The following is a 23,864-nucleotide window of genomic DNA, read 5'->3' as shown; positions in this document are numbered from 1 at the left end:
TGGGACACTGATAACTCAATTTCCTGTGACATGACAACGTACTCGGTTGTAAAATGTCACAAAAACTTTAAAAGTTTGTTATATGTCATATAAATTTGTTAGCTTAATCACACGCATTTCTGTCATAATATGTCAAGCAGGATCATTAGCAAGCTAGTGGATTTTTTTTTTAAATCATTACACACTTAAATGTCGTTAGATTCAAACAAACCGTATATAAAATGTCAAATAAAGTTAAAAATCGCTAAAGTAAGTAATCATATGAAAGCTACAACAACAATAACGAGCTACTTACATTTGTAGCCAGAAGTTGGCTGAGAGTCCCCTAATCTTTTTCGAGCTGAGAGGCTCCAGAAAACATGACATCATTTCCAGTAAGGGAACACAGTGAGCATCAATGCTCTCTGGTTTTTGCAGTGCACTGTGGGATTTTTTTAGGGAGCAAACATTCCAGTGCACTGGAAGGATTTTGCAATTGAGACAGCCCTTAAAATGGCCGACTGTCTGATCAGTGTCCAGACTACTGAACTAAGGAGCTGGTTGAGACATACCCTTCGACTATGGCATGGTTGTTAGTGCCAGATGGGCTGGTTTGAAATTTCTGGGATTTTCATGCACAACAATGACAGTCTCATGACAGTCTCTAGAGTATATACGGAATGGTGCAAAAAATAAAAACAAACAAAAAACCATCCAATAAGCAGTTCTGTAGTGCGGAAACGCCTCGTTGATGAGAGAAGTCAGAGGAGAATTGCCAGACTGGATCGAGGTGACAGGAAGGTTACAGTTATAACCGTTCTTTACAAACGTGGTGAGCAGAAAAGCATCTCAGAAAGCACAAACCTCGAGGAGCATGGGCTACAACAGCAGAAGACCACATCAGGTTCCACTCTTGTCAGCTACGAACATGAAGCTGAGGCTATAGGGGGCACAGACTCACCAAAACTGCACAGCTGTAGATTGGAAAAATGTTTCATTGTCTTTGTCCAATCTTCAAATGACCTGTTTTAAGTACACACAATATTTTTGTATGACTGAAATGTATAAGTTCTTCAAGTGCCTATGCTTCACAGACCCCACTTTGAGAACCACTTTGTATTTTGTACTACATGCAGCAGGCTCTTCATGTAGCATTGCCATTATGCAGAGTGCCAGAGCCATAAGTTCAGAGATTAATGTTAGTTAATGGGCATCAAGCTAAAACTTATGAGTGGCAGTTCCAGAATACAAAGTATCCAGACTGAAAAAGTCCCTCAGGTGGGACAGGCTCAGGAAGACTAGAAGATGTCTGAGATGACCTGCCTGAGGCTAACACCTGGCCTTTTCAGCAAGCTGCTATTCTGCACTGACCAAAACGCACAATTAGACACTCTAACACTAATGTAGCAAACACAAATGTTAAAAGTCAAATACGTAGGACTCATTCAAAAGTGCTGTTACGTGAAAGAAAACAGAGTCGTGATGAAGGCTTTCCAATAAATAAGACTGATCGTGAAAAATAAACAATTCAGTATTTATTCATGTTTTTATCTCAAGTGACTTGCACATGAAATAGAATTCAATCCAAACACACAAATCTGAGGCACAAGCACAGAATTTTAAATACTAACCTCCCACAATTCTGTAATCTAGTCTTAATACTAAAGAATAAAACAATATGGGGTGTGCTGTTATATTATAAGATAATCGATTGTCCTATAGCAACACATAATTTCCCTAGAGCAGCACATCCCAATGTGTTTCATTCCTCTAATCCCACAGTAATTTTCCAACACTAACAATTTATTATTTATTCCAGAATGACTCATCATAATTTTTGTCAGTCTATAGTAACATTTAATGTTGTAGAACACGCATGAAAGAAGTTCGTTCCTGTTATCACTTGTTATAGCAGCTACAGTATAAACAGTCATTCCCTCACCAGCCTTTCTTTTTTTTTACTCTTGAAGCGAATCCGCTGCTTTTTCATGTTACTAAGACACAGCACAAAGTCCTGTTCTGAAAACCTTCCTATGGCGGAAAACTGAGTTACAAAGCACTGACGCTGGAGACTCCTTCTATGAGTGTTAAACAAACATCCTCTTACAGAAAGCTTAACCATATTGATGATTTAACTTTTTTCTTTTGTTAAATAACAACAAATTTTAATCGATTTATTACAACCCCGATTCCAAAAAAGTTGGGACAGTATGGAAAATGCTAATAAAAATAAAGAGGAGTGATTTGTAAATGTACTTTGACTTGTATTTAAACAACAAAAAAAATGTATAAAGACAATGTATTTGATGTTTTACCTAATCAACTGCATAGTTTTTTGAAGATAAAAGTTTATTTTGAAATTGATGCATGCAACACGTTCCAAAAAAGTTGGGACAGGGGCAATTTAGGACTAATAGCGATGTGACAAGTTGAAATAAGAAGGTGATGTGAAACAGGTGAGGCAATCGTCTAATCATAGTATATAAGGAGCCTCCAAAGGCCTAATCTTTCAAGAGCAAGGATGGGCTCGCCAATTTGCCAACAGATGCGTCAGCGAATAATCCAACACCTTGAGAACAACATTCCCCAAAGACAAATCAGTAGGATTTTGGGCATTTCACCTTCTACAGCACACAATATAATTAAAATATTCAAGAAATCCAGTCAAATCTTGGTGCGTAAAGGGCATGGCAAAAAAACACTTCTGAATGCATGTGACCTCTGATCCCTCAGACGTCACTGTCTTAAAAACCATCATGAGTCTATAATGGATATCCTGACATGGGATCGGGAATACCTTGGTAAACCTTTGTCAGTCAACATCATTTGCCATCAACATCATTTTTTCAAATTACTTTTTTTTTGCCCTTTCCTTACTGTCCCAACTTTTTCGGAATTGGGGTTGTATTACTCATAGATTATGTGGATTGTCCATCTTACAAGTCTTTGTAAATTAGTTGTTACTATAGAAACTATATTACTGTCAGAGATGCTGATATAGAAAATTAAACACCTTCTAATCAATCAGATTCGAGAGCAATGCTGTGGATTAATAGTATTTAAATTGCATGTAAATATATGAATATATTACAGTTGTTATTATTACAAAATGTCAGAGCTTATTAAAATATTATTCTTCATGTTTTTAATTAATGGTTTTTAATAAACTGACACCAGAGGCATGTCCACTGACCTGTAGAGGGCACACATGTTCAGATGCCACTGCTTCTCCTGGAAATGTAATACTGTGAGATACATAATTAAACCAAATTAAATGCTAGTGCATTGTCCGGATTTGTAGTACAAAACTAACCCAGTGTATTTAATTTACTTTAATAGATTTTAGCCTAACCTATGAGAATTTGGATTTAAAACAACCACAAAACAACAACAACGATATTAAACCCTCAATCATAATGGCTTTATTTGGTAAATAAATATGCAGAATATTTAAGATATATTCAGCAGAATGCAACATACCAACATAGCATTTTTAAAATTATTAATGTAACAAATATTCAAATTAAAGCCACTGGATACATGTGATACATCAATAAGGGATATGTGGAAGGGATATTACCTAAAGCACAGTGTAAATAGATACGCATATTGTATATAATTAGGGTCACAATATTCTACATAAACACTGAGCTCAGAATTGGTGGGTTTTTAGTCCTTTAGTCCTTAAGTGTGTCATTAATGCTGGATGTACTGAGTGAAAGAGCTGCATTTTTGTCCCCTGAAAGGCTGAGATGATCACTTCAGTGCAGTATTGACCTACTGATGGTGTCCCCAAACCACCAATTCCCCCCTCCTCCTCCTCTTGGGACAGCATGGTGGGTGGTCCAGCAGGGATCAGAGACTACAGACCTGCATGGACACTCTAGCACAATTACAGCACTTTAATGAGCTTAAAACATGGAAACTAACATCCACTCATAAAAGCATTGGTCACTGGTCACTGGTCATGGCGGAAATAGTAGCAAATCTTGTCAAAGCATTGTTTATATGTCAAAAAAGAAAGAAAGAAGGAGGCATCAAGAGAGTCACAAAGACACAAGAAATCATACCTTCAGGTGAGGTCAATCACCGTGAATGTTAATAAATCAAAATGTACAGTAGAGTAGCATTATAATCACATCTCATTCCTAAATCCTTATCTTTGAGTCATGTAGATAAAGTTTTACCTACCTTCAATTACTTTGGCTCCAGATCCAGTGTGACCCTGACCAGGATAAAGAATTTACTGCAGATGAATGAATGAATGAATGAATTAATTAATTAATTAATAACAAATACTACCTTTTATCTGTTTAAAGCTACATTGTCACTTATGTTATAGCAGTTACAGCATATAAAAAAATACCTTGACTTGTATGACATTTTGGCTGTACTAACTCCTCTCTAACAGGATTTTAGCTTGATAGTATTCCTAGACCTCGACCTGCAGTATTTGTACTAGCATGAAGAAATGTTTTTGATGGAGACATCGATGGAGCACTTCAGTAAGTTGCTCTGGATAAGGATGTCTGCCAAATGCTGTAAATGTAAATGTAAAATTATACAATAATTATATAATTGTACACTTATACAATCAAATTAAATACACAGAGAGGCCTTGAAGGGCTGTTTTTAAGAGAGTGTGTGGGTTGTTTTTTTTTTTTTTTTTTTAGATTGACTGAACAAAAAGGGGAAAAGGTCAAAATCATTTTTCATTTAGATGCTTCATGCTCATGACCCATCCGAACGTGGACTAAATGATTTCTCAGTGGAAAGCAAAAGGATGATTTGCATAACAATTATGCGAACTGCGCAAGCACTGTTTAGGAAAAGAAAACTGTTGATTTCTTCTTCTTTTTCTTTTCTTTTTTAAAGATTTTTTTAAAAGAGTTCATTACATTAACTATGCAGATTTACTTGATGACCTAATATAGCCTGTCTGAATTCACTCTATTTATTTACAGATAATTGCACTTAGCATAGTAAGAGACATTTTCATGTTTCACTGTTAGCTTGAATAAAAACAAACCCCATTTCTCACTTAGCAGGAGTGAGTGGAATCAAAATTTCTGCTTTGGAGTTGATTCTCGGATCCTGATAGCTATAGTCGGAGAATCGACTCTTTTTTTTAAGATTGACTCCTAGTCCTAATCTAGTTGAGAAATGTAGAAATAGTGGTTTCTTTTATGTCTCTTTTATATTTCTTTTCTTTTTTTTCTTTGCTGTCTTTACTTACTTAAGCTACTGACAGATAATTGCAGTTAGTATTGTGAGATTTCAATTGTCCATGATGCCTTCACTGTGTGTGTGAAAATAACTCTCCATTTTTCAAACCAGCCATTTTAGCCACAACATCTCCTAGCAACCAGCCAGGACTAGGAGTCGATCCTAAAAAGAGTCGATTCGCCGATGACAGCGTCAAAGTGAGAAATTATTAGATGTAGGCTTACTACAGGCTTTTATTAATATTACACCTTTTATTTGACACATCTAATTTTCTGTCCTGGATCTAAGTTTGGAGAATCGACAATGACTAAAATTCTTGTGGGGATAATAAATAAAATGTTGAGTTTTAGAATCATGGAATCGACTCCTTGGACACCGGGATTCGACTCCTAAACTTCTAGAAACGAACTGCCGTGGTGCCCGCTCGCGCCCGAAACTCCGCCCTCTGTGACTCACCCAACACGTGACGTAAAAAAAAAAAGTTTGATGTCCTGCCCCAAAAGTTACTGAAGAACTTCAGAGGGGGAAAAAAAAGTTTGCTCAGTGAATGCGCAGTGATTTTCAGTGTGTTGAAATCGTTTTGTAAATGTGTCTGAAGTCAGTACTCCACTTACTGGAAAAGGTGTCCAGCTTTCAGCAGAAAACTTTTTGAAACTTCGATTCCTGGAGGGTTTTATTATTATTATTTTAAATCGGGAAAGTTTGGGAAGATATGCGCGTTTCCACACTGGTCAGTGGGTCCTGGCCAAACGGAAAAATAACCCATCGCCTTTTATTTATTTTCGCCAGGCTTGGATAGCGAGTTTCCAGCCAGTATTTGGATAAAGTAGCGAGGCGCGCACATGAGTTTAGACTCGTTCAGATTCATGCATTTCGGAGTTTCTGCGCGCAGTTGACGCGTCTTTCAGCGCTGAAGTCAGAGAAGTGATTACTCTCTTTTTTTTTGTATCATTTTTTTAAAAAGACTTTTGGGGTCTTTGCTTTTTGATTTGAAATCATGGACCCGAGCCAGCATAACCCCCCAGCAGGACACCAGGTGGTCCATGTCCGCGGAGACTCGGAGACCGACCTGGAGGCGCTCTTTAACGCCGTGATGAACCCCAAAAGCGCCGCTGTGCCCCCATCCGTGCCAATGAGGATGAGGAAGCTTCCAGACTCCTTCTTCAAACCCCCCGAGCCCAAATCCCACTCCAGACAGGTAACACAGATGGAGAGCACACTTAAACACGAATGAGCAAAACTGTAATTATATATAATATTTATTTATTTATTATTATCGTTGTTATTAGTGCCCTTGAACGCACCATACTTCTTACAATTTCAAAAATAATTCATACATTTTCTGTAGCTGTTTTGGCCACCTTGTCTCTTCAAACATCATTTACCATTTTTAATACACTTACAAAAGCGTGTTTTCTCTTTTAAAAAAAACTTACTTTTACTGGAAATTCTTTTACTGGAAAACACTTAATACACGTCTCCGTTTCATGCCGTAACATCCTAATTAAACTAGCATCTCAATTAATGATATGATGTATGTTTAAACACATTAGGAGGAATCGGCTATATTGTATTTGTGTATCAAAAAAGTTTTTTTGTTGTTTTTTTTTCCTGCAGAGCTACACAAACTCCTTCACTCAGCACGCATGCGCAGTAGCTCTTCTCTGCTCTAATCACTGCGGTTCAATCCCAAGAGGCGCCCTACTTCCTACATAAAGTGCATTCACTTTTAAAGTACAGACACAGGATATAAAATAATAAAGCACACGTCAACACGAATGCGCTGAAAATATGACTGCCCTTGAACGCACCTTAATTTCTAAACGTAGCTGGTCACTTTGTGTCCTCAGACATCATTTAGCTAACATTTGAATACACAGCAGTCACTCGGAAAAGCGTTTTATCCTAAAGTATCTTCCTAAACTCGTTTGTAAAAACGTGCTTTTATAACGTATGATATATTTGAACGCATTAGGAAGATTCTACTTTATTATATTTGTGTATCAGAAAGTTGTTGTTTGTCTTTTCGCAGTCGCTGGGCTACATAAACATACTCCTTCACTCACTCAGCGCGCATGCGCAGCAGCTCTTCTCCGCTCCACAATCACTGGGGTTCAATCCCAAATAGTGCCCTACTTCCTACATAAAGTGCGCTTGCTTTTAAAGTACAGACACAGGATATGAAATTACGTCTTTTACACCCTATCTAGTGCACTAGAAATTCAATCAGGGGCCGTTTCAGGGAACTCGGGCCACAGAGTTCTTTGAGCTTTCCCAAGCCTGGCCTCTTGTGTTTCCTGTCCTACTCCTACCAGACTAGGCCACAATCAAGAAGGGGGACTTAAACTTTCAGATTTACCCCTGATTTCTAAATATATACGTATTCAAATGTTTATTAGAAACATATATATAACATGTGTTATATATATTGAATCTTATATTCTAACCTTTAGTTTTGTGCACATTTGGCATGCGTCTGATTCAGCTCTGAAATGGTCACTGCACCAGATCCTGACTATTCATGTTATAAATCATGTGACTGACCCGCTGATCTCGTACACATCCGTTCTTTCTCATCTTAATCTCTTGCAATAGCAGTGTGACTCATGCTGTCTTGTGAGTCACTTCCACTCACCCTAAGTTTTTATTTATTGATTTATTTTTTCTTCTTTCCTTTTCTTTAGCAAATGTTTGGCCCACTACCTGCCTGTGTCATTAAACACATCACACATCTCTGTGGTAGGTAATGATGTTATGTGCGTTTTCTTCTTCAAGGCGAGCACGGATGCAGGCACAGCCGGTACGCTCACTCCGCAGCATGTCAGAGCGCACTCCTCGCCTGCCTCCCTGCAGCTGAGTGCCGTCACTTCCGGCACCATGAGCACCCTGGCCCCGGCAGGCGCCCCCCCTCAGCATCTGCGCCAGCCCTCTTACGAGATCCCCGATGATGTGCCCCTGCCTCCAGGCTGGGAAATGGCCAAGACCCCATCTGGCCAGCGATACTTCCTTAAGTGAGTGGTTTACAGCAGTGCTTTTTATTTGATTTCGCAAGCTTTGTGCTCACTTTTTGATGAGTATTTAATTATTTACTTGCTGTAAGGGCTGGGCCGTATGGCGATATGATAAGATCATTGTGATAAACTCAATAACAGTGTGCTTCGCAGTACTTTTGCAAACCTGATTTTGTACTTTTTTTTTTCCTTTCTTAATTTTTGTAAAGGTTAAACACAAACTCTCTCCCATACCATACATCATTGTAGGCTTTTTAAAATGATAGATGATAAAATGATGACAAACGTAAATGCATTGATATAGATCATCTACTGGCTGTGTTCAAGTTTACAATAATATATCCAATTTATTGTTTAACTATATGCCATATTGCCCACCTCTATTTGCTATTAGAATTATTATTATTGAATCTGGGTAGGTTGAGCTTTCAGATGTGTTCTTTCCCTTCACACACTGAATCAAAGCTCATTAATGCAAATACTCTATAAAAACTATATACAATATGATCCAAAATGACTTGGAAGTGAAGTAAAATCCAGTTCAAACACAAAGCTGGGCAGTTAACGAGCTTGTTTAAAAGCACAACAGTGACTTTTTTTGCAGTACCCTGATCACTAGGATTGAAGTGATTCAGAATGGGTTGAGCTGGAGTGTGTGTGTGTGTGAGTGACAGTGTGTGAGTGTAAAACTGCAAGTCCAAGCTGACCTCTTGCTGACACTTATTTCTCCAATGATTCAGCTTCTCTAAATTCTAACTTCCATGCACACTCCTAGGCCGTATTACAATAACTGCTTAATTAAAATAATCATTTCTTTAATTTGAAGAACAGTCCAGATTGTCTTTTCTAACCCTAACAGCATTGGAAACTGCCTTTTCCAAGGAAAACACACCATACTCGTTTATAAACGTACAAAACAACTCTAGAAACACTAGAAGACGGTAGAGTTTATGCTGCGTAGTAAGCAGGATAGGATTTACTTTGTGAGCGTGAAATGCTGCTTATCCAGTAGCGCTGAACAATACAGTGTTTAACTGGTATCATGACATTACAGCTTTCTAAAGGCCTAAGCATAATTAAGTAACGTGGCGGCAACATCTGTGCGGGTTGCGTAAAGACGAAACCACCTTCTGTGGTTGTACTCCTTAATGTCATCCATCTTGGAGTGAATCAGTTTGAGACCACCTCGTTTGAAATGTTCCAGTTTGCCCAGCTGCCACATTGTGAGTGAAGCCTCCACACAGCGTCCGTTGCTCCGCAATTACGTCATGTTATTCATGCAAGGAAACCGATTGTAGCCTCCTCGTGAAGGGTATTGATGTCTTGATAGACCGTGTTTTTTGCTCTGTTTTTCACTAATCTCAGAGGTTACCACTTAAGTTTTCTGTTTATTTTTGATTGTCATGGTTAGTCACAGCATATGATCACCAGTTACCTCATCGCTGATCTTTGGAAATACTGATTAAAGTGCTTTCCGTCTGTTAATGATTTTTTTTAACTCAATCAATCTTTATTCCAGTGGTTTTCATCCTTTTTGTGTCTGGCTGAGACTCCGTAAAGATTTTGCAACGCCCTCCCTTCCCCATAATCGTACTACAGCAGCCTCTGTTTCTCAGCGCAGGGGCTGTGGGCTGTATTGAAAACTCTTCGGATGTGTTGATCTGCTACTGTTGTAAATACGTTACATTGCTACCTCTGTTGCCACTCGTAGCATATTTGTAATTTGTACCATAAACAACAGCTCAGACGCACAGAAGAACATGGCACTGCTGACCAGAACTAAATGAAACCCCCATCTATGTTTGAGTAAGCAGTGCTGCACACTTTATTTATTTATTTATTTATTTATTTAAACTTTTGCCTCAGAAATGTTCCCTTTCCTCGCAGCCATGCTCTGTTTAATGACAACGTCATGAATATTGACAGTGCAAAAGTTTTTTTATGGAAAAGTTGAGGAACGAATGAAGAAGAACGGTGGAATTCTATCTATTTTTTTCATTTGGTTTTTGTTATATGTACAAATGTGTACATAATTTTTAAATGGTCAATTAGTAGTGGGATTTTTTTGGGGGGGTTGGGGGGGGCTGGGTTATCATTCCATGGAAAATTTCCAACCATATCACCTCTAATCACGCTATATATTAATATCATAACAATAACTAGTGGTTGTACTGCAGTGTTCACAAAAACGGTGTTGTTAGGTTGTGTAATCATTTAGACAATAAGTACATCATACACATTATAACACGGTGAATAATCCAGCAGTGGCTTATCTTATTGTGGTACAGAGTCAGGCCACACTGCTCCACCCAAAATCCCTTCAGTACACAGGTGATGGAGTATATCCGAACGTGTGGCGATCTTAACTGCTGCGAGTGTTAACGGGAATACACGTTACTTTAAATGAGCTAGAGTCTTCTAATTCTGTAAACACACAGCTGCATTGCGATAGGTCAGAACTTTCCTGCTAGCCTCAGTGCTCAGGCTTCCTGTGTGTGTGTGTGTGTGTGTGGGGATCATGTTTCAGATGGGAACAAAGGACCAGTGTAGCCACGAGAGTGAGTGCAGGATAGAGAGGCCTGCTAAACTCATCCGGGCATGGGTTGCAGCAGGGACGCTTATCTTTTTTTTTTGGATTGATTTGTTGTTGTTTTCCAAACACAGGCCATTGCATTTTTTTAAAAATCAATGTTTGGTAATGGTTATGAATGCTGCAACTGTATCGAAGTGTCATTTGTTTTAAGGCGCATTGTCTAATATTTATTTACCCAAGCAAGGAGTTCAACACCATGCAGAACTTCTCCACGGGACGTCCGCTATTATTTATATATATTTTTTGCACGTAAAGTTAATCGGCGGTTTGAAAATTTGGCGAGCCATCTGACCAGCCGGTTCTGGCCGAACATGATTACTCTCAGATTTACTGGGATACAAAGGAGGGCTTTTGAAGCCCAGATGTTTGGAGGAGAAACATCTGGAGGACATCTGCTTCATTTAGAGTAGTTCTTTTAAAACAGGGGACGGGGAAAAGGGGGGTAAAAACACAGTTCGGCTCACAAGAGCAAAACTAACGTCTGGAAATGTTCCCAAACCCTAATGCATCAGACAATGATGAAAGTTTAATGTCTGCACACTTTGCTCCAAAATGGTGTATATGAGGGGAAAAAAGTGAGGTCCACGGCAACCATTTTTAAAAGGGTCTCTCAAGAATAGACACACACTCACACACATAAGCACTCGGGGAGTCTACTGTCTGTGTGTGGGCATTGTTTGATCTCTATACACTGTCTCTTTGGGTGTCTGAATGCACAAGTGAGCGTCACAGAGCTGAGCCAGCCCCTGTGTGTACCCCCTCTTTTGCTGTTCTCCTCCTTTTGTTTCTGGATCGAGAGAGACGGGAGCTGCGTTTTCTTCATCTCTCTGTTTGGCATTGACCTCGGCTCTGTTTGTGCTTCACTTTCCCACAGGGCACCGATTTGGTTTGTCAACAGCTTTGTCGTTTTTCCTCCGAGTCTGCACCCATCTGACCTCCATGAAACTGGAAAGGGGAGAAAGGATTTAAAAAGTCCAAAGGATTTATTTATTTTATTAAAGATGGTTTACAGTGTTGTATGCCATTGTTAGGGTAGCTATGGAGAAAACATCACATCGTAATACTTAATACATGATACTTTTATAATAATATTACTTTTCTTTTTAAAATAGTTCATTTAACAATTAGGAGAAATTAAGCAGTGGGTAGAGCATAAAAGATGGCTACTGAGGGGCACAACACAAAAACGCGTTCGCGCTATCCTTTTGTCGGGATTCAAACTCGGGATGCAATCTCTCAGCGGTGCTACAGCCATCAGTAGCCAGGAGTCAAAAGAGTAAAATTGGCTCTGGGTGGGCGGGACAGTATACTTTCTCTTCCCTGTCAATCACAGCAAAACTAGCCAATCATGGGCCTTTGTGAGCTCGTGTATGTGGAGGAGGGGCGAGAGCGCTTTCCGCCGAATGTCTTATACTGCCCTGTGATGCAGCATGAGCAGCAGTTTGAATCGATGTGCAGCTTGGCCTTTTGTGTCTTGGAGGAAATAAAGGTTTGCCACAACCTTTCCTAGTTGTAAGAATTGGCAAAAAATAAATAATCATAATAACAATAAAAATAATGGCAGTATTAAAACAATTAGGTGATATGATATCAGTATTGCAATATTTTAACATCTTAAATACATATACCAAATTCCCTAATGTTACATTTTTTTTTAATTAAGTTTAAAAGATTTGAGTTTTTTTAGAATATACTATAGCTTCATTGTTAGTTAATCAAATTTTATATTATTAAAAGGACATATTCTGAAACATATTACAACATGATACGTTTTCTGCCATTTGACTGTTAGTAATAATGAAGTCTGTATTATAATATTGAAGCACTGATGATATTTTCAGTAATGTGATACTTTTAATGCCATGAAGCTGATTATTTTCCTATAACAGCATGTCCCACGATGTTTTACGCCTCTTATACCACAGCAGTCTGTCAGTCAGTACAATATGTAATTGATTAATGTATCACACGTTGTGCTTTTTACCTGTTAATAGTTCCATTTAATGTTGTGTTCCTTACCACTTATGTTATAGCAGCTATAAACAGTTGTTACCTCACCCCCACCCCCCACGGGAAGTTTATATATGGAATTATTTAAACTTAAAAAAGTGTATCAAAGGTATCCCCAAAAAAGAAACTCACTGACTGTTACACCACATGCTGACATTGGAGAATCCTACCATAAATGTTAAACGTCACCTTACAGAAAGCTTCACCATATCAACAATTGTACATTTTTCTTTGTTATGTAATGTTTGTTTATTTATTTATTTATTATTATGCTTAGATTATGTAATCGTACAATCCTTGAATGCGTTGTTACTATAGAAATGATAATGTATAAGTACGAGCTCATGCAAAATTGTAACTTGAGTTATAGCCAGTGCTACTGTCAGAGCTGCTGGTATTGAAAATTAATCACCAACTTCTGACTAATATTGTTTAAAAAAAGTGGAGTACTACTGTAAAGATAAACATGGCATTAGAGAGAGCGCGTGTGTGTGTGTGTTTGTGACTGCACTCTGCTCTTTGATGTCTTAACACCATTCAGCAGGAACTCTATTTGAGGCTCGGCCGCGTGTGAGTCACGCAGCTTTAGTGACTCGGATCAGGACTGCCAGCTTTCCATTTCAGCATGAATGGAAGTGCGGTTTGTGACGCAGCCTTGACGCAGAGTCGACAGAGTCAGAGAGATTCAGAGATCAGAAACAAAAAGATAAGAGGGACGCACTGTGTCTGAGGCTTGGGTCTCTTTCTTCTTATTTAATGTAACGGTGGAGATCGTTCACTTGCAAGCACCTGTAGCAGATGTTCCAACATCTACGGTTTAGCCGTAGCGGTGGATAGTGATGACGCCTCACAGCTCCAGGGTCCACGGTTTGATCCTGAGCTCAGCTTACGGTGTGGAGTTTCACGTGTTCTCATTGTATCTGTTTGGGTTTCCTCCCACCCCTTAAAATGCAACAGTTAGTGGATTGGCGACTCTAAATTTCCTCTAGGTGTGAATCTGTGTGTTCGTGGTACCCTGCAATCACCCATGTAATAAATTAGCTAGCTGGTTAACTTGGGTGACCTGTCTATCAACATAAAATTCTGTTGTGTCTCTCCCTGATAGGGATTTCCTTGTTAACAGTGTTGGCAACTTTACAGTGCATCACGAATACACGCAAGATAATATGTTTACATTGAAGCATAGGTCAAAGGTCAAAGTTTCCTCAGATTTAATTCTAGTTCTGGTGTTAATTTTCTCTGTGATTGAGATTAGACACCCTACAGATACTTGGGACCTTTGGATGCCGAGATTAAAGCACCTGTATAACGTAATAATCAGCCAAAGGTTTCTGTTTGCCTTAAAGAGATAAGGGGAAATGGATTATCAGCTCCCATTCTTCTCCTTCTCTCTCTTTTCCCCTCTCTCCCCCACTTGTCTGCCAGCTTCCATTATAAACCCCATTGAAGAGAAGGGTGGGAAAAGGTCAACACGCCGTGTTGACCTGTCCCTTTTTCCTCCCCTCTTTTTCCCCAAGCAGTTTGCCGTAAGCTTTGATTTATCCCAGGGGCAGGGGGGTTGCCTTGTTTAGTTCTCACATGCCTGTAGAGATGGACCCCCATTCTTCCCACCTCAAAAAACAGAGGGGAAAAGGGCTTCACAGGGCAGAAGTGCTCAGGTCGGGGTCATAAACTAATGAAGGGCCCTAATTTAGAGACTGTGGTCAAATAGACAGGCTAATCAGGGCATTGGTTGTCTTATTAAAACCAGAGCAGGGCATTCTGATGGGAGTCATGCTTGTCCTAAACACCCCCACCTCAAAATGGTTCTGTTGTTAATCAGACCACAAAGGTGTGCCTTGTACAAACCTTGAAACGATGGACTAAATGAGGCCAAAACATGGCGTAATGGTTTCTAGCCTTGTAAACATATGACAGGGATAAAAGTGTCAAATAATTGTTAATGAGCTCCTGGGCCAAGATCCAAGCAAGTGAACTGTAGCTTTTAAAATCTCTAGCTGGAAGGATCTACCATCTTGTAAGGTGTCTCATATGTGAGTCTGCTTACTGAAAGCTCGAGTCCTCCGTCAAGTAGGTGAGGATGACGTGGCTGTAGAGGGTAAACTGTGAAAGGAGTGTTTTAATTAGCACGACTTGGTGATCTCTTACCCATTAGGCCACCAACACTGTGGCCACAAGCGCCATAAAACCAAAATGCCCCCCTTATTTCCTCCCAGAGTCGTTAACATTTGGACTTTTGCTCATTGAGGAAATGCAGAAGCTGCTAAACCTGCAAATTGAGAAAAGGTTAGAGCATTGCTTGGAGGATTCCCTGCTGGGTCGACGTGCACGCTCGTTTTTCAATGTCAGACCATGTTATTTAGAGCTTCATCGCAAATGGTTTGTCTTGAGCTGTAAACACAGACATGCACACAGAGGTGAACTGAAGTTTGCGATGTTGCCAAAGGCCTTGAAACTGAGAATTCTGAGAAAAGTTACCATTGCCAATACTCACCATGAATTCACCACTAATAACCGTTAATAGCCATGTACTCTTACTAGTCAAAGTCCAATCTTTAGCTGTTTAGTCTTGGTTATCCTTTGCCCACTGTAGCCTCAGTTTCCTGTTCTTGGTTGACAGGAGTGGAACCCGATGTGGTCTTCTGCTGTTGTAACCCATCCGCCTCAAGGATGGCTTGTGTTGGGTTGTGTGTTCTGAGATGCATTTCTGCTCATCGTGGTTGTAAAGAGTGGTTAGTTGAGTTATCGTAGCCTTTCTGTCAGCTTGAACCATTCTGACCATTCTCCTGACCTCTCTCATCAGCAAGGCATTTCTGCCTGCAGTACTGGATGGTTTTCTTTGTTTGTTTTTCTCACCAGACATTAAACTTTAGAGACTGTTGTGGATGGAAAAACCCAAGAGATCAGCAATTTCTGAAAATTTTGCACCAAGTCGTCACATTTTTTCCTGCACATAAAATCGCCATTATTTTATGCATTACTCTTGCATTTGTAGCGACTTGGCAGGCTTTAACAGATTCTATTAATAGCACAATCATACATGTTACTAACCAGTGATTTTGTAAATAAACCATGCAAAAAGGTAGAAGATGACAGCTAGTTAATTAATAACTGATGACTTGTAGCTAGCAGGTTTGATATCCTGCACATTAGACTCAGTAATAGTACATGTACGCCATTCGATAGTGTAATCACTAAAAGCTGTATGCTGTGTGGTCGGTCACTGAGTGTTAAACCATCTGCAATTCTCTCCCCAGCTCCATTTGGAGCTTGTTTGTGTGGCCACTTAAACGAGAGAGTGTGAGGTTGTTAATGCAAATGGGACCAGAGTAAGCAGAATCTCAGACCAACCACAAGCTCAACTACACCCACAAAACCTTATAACAGCATGAACTCCATGCTCCTGATCTGCCAAAAAGGGCATTCCCTAAAAAGATGGCTGTCTCTAGAGACCGATATAGCTGATCAGCAACGCTACAACTGTTTGAGGTGAATTCGCAGATCTATTCTGTTTATTATGCGTAGGATTTCGATCGTGAGGAAATTTCCTGCGCATGTTGCATATGCAGAATTGTATGTTGACTGTATGTCACATAAAACCAGATATTTAGACACCACCAGCTTATAAACACTGTCTAATTAAAGTTGCATTTAATCAAGTAGCTGATTGGATGCTGGCAAATTATGCAACTTCCTTTTTCCGCTTGATATTACTGGTTTGCTCTTTGGATTTAAAGTGGTGCAATACAAATGCATTGGCCCAGTCGCTGGGAGCTCACAAGTTAGTGTCCAGGTGATGTCACAGCCATCCTTGTCCAGGAGTTCAAAAGAATCAAATTAGCCATGCTTTCTGGTTTGAAGGGATGGGGTTAGTCTCTCTAGAGCGTGCTTGCTCTCTTATCAGTGCTGTCGAATTTCCACTCCTCCATCTCTCCCACCTTTAAGACTTACTCATTGTATGATGTGAGCCCGCCTTCAAAGAGGAGCCTAAATTGGGTAAGGGGTCAGAGGGTCATGTGGTAATCTCTGCTGATGGAAACCTTGGATTCTCAGTGCTTCACTTGCTGGGGTGTTAGGAAAAGGAAAGCCTTGTTCCTCAAAGAGCTTTTGTAGGTAGAGGTTTCTCAGAAACTGTGAGAAATCCGAGGCTTCGTCTATCCACAGTGGCTATTACATGCTCTGTTATTTTCTTATGATTCACAGCCGAGCAGAACACAGAGGTCAGAATAGTTGAGGGCTGGTTTAGATCCTCATGAGTCAGTATCAGATGAGAATAGTTCTTAATTAAAAGCAAGCGATCCGCTCGGGCCTAACATGGATGGAGCCTCAGATAGAGGGATGACTGCATGACGAGTCAGCGGAGCTCACGGCCTACTCAATTAAAGGTTGTTCTTTTGGAGGTTTTTTTTTTTGTTTGTTTAAAAAAAAAAAAGACTAAATTGAAAGTTATTTCTAGCAATCTGGGGAGCCACCCCCTCCCTACCCCCAATAACAACCCCATTACCCCACCTATTCTGCCCCTTTCTGTTATAAATAACAGCAGCACAATAAACAGGATCCTGATAATTGGGCCATCAATCAGAGCTGTGTTTAGTGCCTGGGTGGGTCCAGTCCCAATCCTGTGAGCTCACTACCCCCCACAATCCCCTAGAGCTCCCATTGCTTACTGATTTCCTTAGCAAAGGCCATAGTGATGACATCTGGATAGAGGACCTAAAAAAAAAAAAAAAAAAACTCCCCCTTTCTACAGCCCCACCACAACTGCTCTAGGGTTTGATCTCTCACTCCATCTCCGTTTGAGACAGTTGTGGGGTCAAGGCTCCCTTTCCGTCTACCACTTGCGCTTTTCAAGGCCTGTGAAAAGAGAAACAGACTACACATCTTTAATACGTTGATCTGGTACTGTCATCGTGTAGCTGAAGAAGCAATCATGAAACTCATAAGCTACCTCTCAACCTCCGTAATTGTAATGCAAGTGATATGCACTGCTAAAATTCAACCAGATGTAGTGCACATGTAAATAAATAGTTAAATCGAAATAGAAGTTAAATAGAAATTCCTTGGATGGGTGGTGGCCCTAGTTGGAAAAAAATTCTGAAAGAGAACCCCTCTATTACAGATTTCTCCTAGAATGACGAACCAAAGAACTATTTAGGGTGCAGGATACATCTTTGATGAAGGGTCAAAGGTCCTCTGCGGTTTTTTTTTTTTTTTTTTTAAATATAGCCAATGCGCTAAACGAGACCGCTGCACAAAAACGTAAATTAGGAGTAAAACATTTTGGGTGGACGTTTTGGGGTTTAAAATTGGTAGTTGTTCCAGTCGAGGTATGTCAGTGGCATGACCTGGCACATGGTAATTTGTCATTTCTGTTTAGTTTAGTCTGTTAGCATTTGAGATGTTACTATCCTGCATAGTCAAATACATGGTGTATTGTCTAAGATTATAGTGCACAATTTGAGACGCGGTCATAAGTCTTTTTAAATGGGTCTCTACTGTGTACTTGGACAGACTCGGACACAATAAATATGGCGGCGTGAGTTCTGTACCTTAAATCCATCTCCCATTTACTTTTTTCATGGCTTAGTCTAGAAACTGGCCAACCATCCTCTGCAGTTCTTCATCCATTAGGCTGTCACTACCAATGCCCGTGTGAAAATGCAGAGACATTTTAATAGGAACGTGTTGCATAACTTGGGCCTGTAATGTCTCTAATGTCAAGTGAGCTATTTGGTTAATAATCAGGCCAAAGAAGGGCCTGCTTTCACCAAAAAAAGGGCAATTTACCTGACCTGGCAGAATTTTGATTTAATCTATTGAATTTTGTGTTTATAGTATACTAAATACCAAAAACATTCATTTAAAAATCTAATAGTAGCATTGGTATTGGGAAAGGCAATAGTAAGCAGGTTTTTTTTTGTTGTTGTTTTGTTTTTTATCTTTCTGTAGCCTACTGAGCCTACTGGTCCATTTGGCAACTGTGTATAAAAAGCTAATTGCCTGGACACTTGGGTGCCTAAAGTAGTTATCTATTCAACACCGTGTACATTAAGAAAATTAAATGCTATACGGTTTATCAATGCTATGGGGATAGGAAAAAAAATCAACGCTGGTAGGTAGAAAAAAAATCAAAGCTATTGGGTGTGGAAAAAAAATCAAAGCTACTGGGTATTTTTTTTTTTTTTTTTTAAATCAATGCTGGTACTCGATGTACATATTAGCTAATTAGTTCAATTAGCTTTGCTTCTTGAGGTATTCAGTGACACAGCATGCTTCATAATATATATAACAGACCAAATAATCAGTAATGAAATTCTTTCCCACTATTTTTATCGACTTTTATTGATTTTTGTTGATTTCAACAGAAACACTAACTTTTAGAGACATGATTTTGCTGACTTCTTTTTTTCAGTCCAGTGACTATATCTTACTGCGAAAAGCTTGTCACAGTGTTTACAAGTTTGTTTGAAATGCATGCACAGAAAAGCAGATTGCGGTCTTCAACATTCTGAAGCTCATGTACAGAAAAGTGACAGTGTATCTGAAATTGAGACTCTGGCTGGGAGTATTAACCGCAACATGGCTGCTGTCGCCTCCCCCCCGTGACCGCACTGTATACCGTTGCCATAGGTGTTAGTTTGCAGTATGTGAACAGACAGACTGTCTGCAATAACTCCACTAAAGAATGACTAGAACTGGTTGCTCATTGACCAACAGTCCAAATGAGCCCTGTGTACTTCTCACCGAAGTTTAAAAGAGATTTTGTCTAAAACAAAATCGTATTACGGCCATATAAATTCACAAGTGCAAGCACACACAAACAACGTAGCACAAGACGGGTTTAAAAATAACCATAGTTGTCTAGGAAAGACAAGGGTGCCCCAATTCCAGAAGCTTAGAAAGCAGGATAAGTACTTCTATACGTCCACGTGTCTCCATTGTTTCTGTTGGATGGGATCCAGTTTGCCTCCCATTTCCCGGTACTTTCCCAAACTCGCTCCGGGAAAGAGTCATGTTGAGGTTCTGAATTGCTTAAAGTCTGCTGGAAATCACAGGAGAGACTGCATGAACCTGCAGACCAGGATAGTGAGACAGGGATAAAGGTTTTTGGCCTGGACCCCTGTATTTGCGAGTACAATAACACATTGTGTTGTGTAACTCGTGTGCATATGTAAGACTTTTTTTTTTTGTTGTTGTTGTTGTTTTTTGTTTTTCAGCCTGTTATTAGTTAGATTTAGGGCTTGGGCTGAAACATTACACTGTGTTTCAAAAAACAGAAAAAAGTCCAAATTTGAGCATTATGTAATTTTGGGAAGCCAGAATTAGATGGTTGGCTGAGTTCAGGGACTCGAGTGTCTCGTACATTGCAGTCCCTGTGAGGGCCTCAGTCTGGGCTGTTCGGCACTTGAGAGACAGCGGTTTACACATCTAATATGGAGCTGTGTGTGTGCGCTCCTAGGACTAATAAAGCCCACCTGTGCAAGTTTGCCTGCTCCTAGGTTAACCCTGAAACCCAAGAGAAGAGATCTCAACACACAACATCCTGTGCACCAATTAAAACTAACACACACACACACTAACTCTCCTCTCCCATCCTCCCATCCTCCCTCCCTCTGTCCCTCTCACCCTTCCTCCCTCTCTCCCTGTCCGTCATAGTTTCCAGCAGCCGGGGAAGGGGGAGGGTCAGGGTGACACAGAGTGTAACAGGACCACAGCGATCCATTCAGCCAGAGGAGTTCTGAGGGATTGCTTCCGCGCTTGTTGTTTTCTTCTTTTCTTTTTCTTCCCTGACGGTCATCCCTCCCCCATGACCCTCCTCCAGAGGCCCCCCGGTCGCCCTCATCTGCAGCGGGCTGGGCTGTTTTCCTGGCTCCGTATGGATGTGTGTGTGGTTTGGGGGGAGAGGAGGGTCGGTTGGTGTGCCGGGAAGGGGGGTATTAGGGGGAGTTTCTGGAAGCGCCTTTGATCAGCAAAGCATAAACAAGAAGGGCTTGAAAATGGGCGGTCTAGTTGGGGGGGGTGGGGGGCGGGGTACAGTGCTGAGTCAGGCACTCTTTCTGACGTACTTTATTTCTGTGTTTCTTACACATTCACGCTCTCTCTCTGCCTCACTCTTTGTCTTTCTATCTCTTTATGGGACACCAGGCAGATAGGGGTTTACCTTTAATCCATACTGTTAAGTTAGTTTTTACGTTACGTTAGTCTTTATGCATCAATGTCAGTAGTGATCGATCAAGACAACACAGTGATCCCGCGAATAAATGGACGGATACCGAACATTGTAACGTTAATCCTCGTGGTCTGTTTGGTTACAGGTTACATGGAGATGGGAACTTTCGGTCTGCGGAAACTGTACACTAGGATTCTTTGATTGCAGAAACTTTAGGTCATCGATTTCAAGTCCAAGAGTCGATGCTATACAGTTTTTATAATAATGGTTCAAGAAGACCAGTTATAGGCTAGCAATGTGATGCTATCCTTGTGTGAGTGGAACCAGCACTTACGTCACAGCTTTCTCTGGTCACTGCTCCTTAAAGCTTAATTTAATTTGAACATTCATGAGAAAACAACTGCCAAATTAGCAACCTAGCATAATTCCAAGAGCTAATGTTCGCTAAATTTATTCATAAATAGTTGACTGAATAGCTTTATAGTGGTGGTTGTAACCAACTCTGTCTCTCTCTCTAGGCTTGGATCCCAGTCCTAATGCACAGATAATGGATTATTATTTGGGACTTGGACCAAAGCTTACTCTAGGCCAAAATGGCAGCACTAGCTAGCGAACTTTGCTAACAGCAAAATGCAGCACAAAGCTGTCCTAAACCATCACGGCTAATACAACACGGCCACACCAGACTGACCCGTGGCTATTTATTGAAGGGCGAAGAACCACCAAAATGCCAATATTTTAACCCTCGACCGTAAAATTGTTTTTTTTTTTGGTCTGCCCAATTTTTAATGTCATGAGACAACGTCTTTTATCCGGACCAACTTTGAAAGACTTGTTTTGTAAGATGGACCTAGGAAAACTATTACAATTTTTATCAAGTAAATTTAAAGAACCATTTTATAAAGTTGTCATGTTGTACAGAAATTATTGGATGTTTGATTAATACCTGTATTTGCCATGAAATAGCCATTGAAGCTGGTACGGCAATAAACTCTACAAACAAAAGTACAACACGTGAAATGAAAGCGAAGAGTCAGATAATTGTCTCACTCAGCAATGCTGCCAGAACTGAGAAAACACCACCGCTGATAGCAGGAATATAAGCTGAAGTCTTGCTGTCATTTGATCAAAGGTGCTAACATGATATACAGAGTAGCGCGAAGATCAGCACCAATTCCTAGGAAGTACGTAACCAAGGATGTACATGGAAAAGCTAGAATTACTGAAATCCCACCATAACGTCACTATTTTTCAATGTCAAAGCTCCTCAATCGGGGCCCAAGAGGCGAGCACTGGAAGCGGGGGATCGCTGTGAATAGTGTTGGGCCTTTTGGGGTCGTAGCTCTGTCTGAGCCTTTGTCTGTCAGGTAAAAGCTTTGGAAAAGTGGCGCCAGTTCGTTCAATGGGCTGACACTTCAGTGTGGCGAAGCAGGCAGCGGGAGAAAGAACTGGCTGGGAAGAGCCCTAGGCATGACCTTGCCTGAATGAGACAGGCCCGGCCTGCCAGGGAGCCCTTTTCCTCGATTAGCCTTCCATCTTAATCGAGCAGCAAGTCCCAACAAAGCAATAATTAGAAATGCCTCCCTGCCACACAGGCAGAGTAAAGCGTTCTCTGTAGAGAAAAGATCTCACGCCAAGAAAAGAATACCAGAATGTTTCTCCTAAATGTTTTTGGGGAAAAGGCTGATTTTGAAAAGGTCAGAAGAAATATCAAGTCGTCATTTCACCACTCGTGATTAACACGTTGCTTAACCTTTAAGTGTGGCGAACTGCAAGGCACCACGCAACCCCGGCAGGACCGAAAGGCACAAACCCTCTCCTCCACTATACTGGCTTTGTTTAGGCACTGAATAAACACAAGTGCGTGCGTGTGTGTCAGCACCGGAGTGTGTTTCAGAGATGGTTTTTCCTTGAAAGGCGCTCGGTTCTTTGTGTTACACTCGAGCGATCCTCCAGTCTGCTACTCGTGAGCAGATCACATGTAATCTGGGCCAAAGTTGACTTCGCTCTGCTGCGCGCTCCTCCTCCTCCTCCTCCTCTCTTCCTCTCTTCCTCTCAGAGCTGCCCTACCAGACTGCAAACTCGGGTTTGTGAAATGAGCTCCCAAAACACGACTATTTTTAGTCTCGGCAGACAAATGGACTCGAGTCGCCAACACACTGTCAGATGAGTTCAACTTGCTTTAGCTTGCACAGGAGGAAGGCTGTAAATGTGTCTTTTTTTTTTAATTGGTTATGACCGTCTTAAGACACAAACTGTGCTACAAGTATGATATAGCAGTACAGTAAGTAGCGCTGTTTATGGAGTTATTTCCTTTTCTTTCCGTTTCCTTTCAATTAAATTAAATGATTACAACCAATGAACGCACACAAGAACAAAAGTTATGATTCCATCCAGATTGTGACGTAATTTCCAAGAAACTGTGAAGTGTTTTTCCATCAACTACCGTTTAAAAGAGAAATAACATGATGTCATCATCAAGGCACCAGCCAAACAAATAGTCAGTGAGAGACTGGAGCAGACGCTCACTGCTTGTTTTTTTTTTTTTTTATTCCCCAAAACCCCAAAGAAATCTGTTTTCATTCCTCTTTGACATCTTTTAGCAGTACACCAGCAGTGGTTCTCTAGCAGTTCTGGGTTTCGAACTCACAACCTTCCGGTCAGTAGTGCTGACAACTTACTTCTAGCATACTGTGCATGCTACATTTTACTTTCAAGTGATTTCTAGCTTCTCAGCTTTGGTAAAATGACAAGTTTAGTATTTGAGTACATTGAAATATTGAGTCTCTAATTTTAGCAGACGCCTCATAAGGTTAAAAGTTTCTTGAAAGAAAGATACAAGGCTGCATTTTTTTTTGGTAATATTTTTCACTCC

The 23,864-nt window shown here is 40.4% G+C and overlaps 1 protein-coding gene across 2 annotated transcripts in view; it reads left to right on the top strand.

Moving 5' to 3' along the window:
* Positions 1 to 5,692: 5,692 nt before the first annotated feature.
* yap1 (Yes1 associated transcriptional regulator) overlaps positions 5,693 to 23,864 on the top strand; it is a 35,209-nt gene continuing 17,037 nt past the window's right edge. The window contains exons 1-2 of one of the 2 annotated variants that reach the window (XM_053622725.1): positions 5,693 to 6,403; positions 7,981 to 8,216. In XM_053622725.1, the coding sequence (XP_053478700.1) occupies positions 6,203 to 6,403; positions 7,981 to 8,216 (437 nt within the window). In that variant the 5' untranslated portion in view covers positions 5,693 to 6,202. The remainder of the gene's footprint in view (positions 6,404 to 7,980; positions 8,217 to 23,864) is intronic. The other variant, XM_053622723.1, reaches the window with a different exon arrangement.

Source organism: Ictalurus furcatus, chromosome 4, assembly GCF_023375685.1.
Source record: "Ictalurus furcatus strain D&B chromosome 4, Billie_1.0, whole genome shotgun sequence".
Classification (NCBI taxonomy): domain Eukaryota; kingdom Metazoa; phylum Chordata; class Actinopteri; order Siluriformes; family Ictaluridae; genus Ictalurus; species Ictalurus furcatus.
This window is presented reverse-complemented; position numbering and strand designations above follow the sequence as displayed.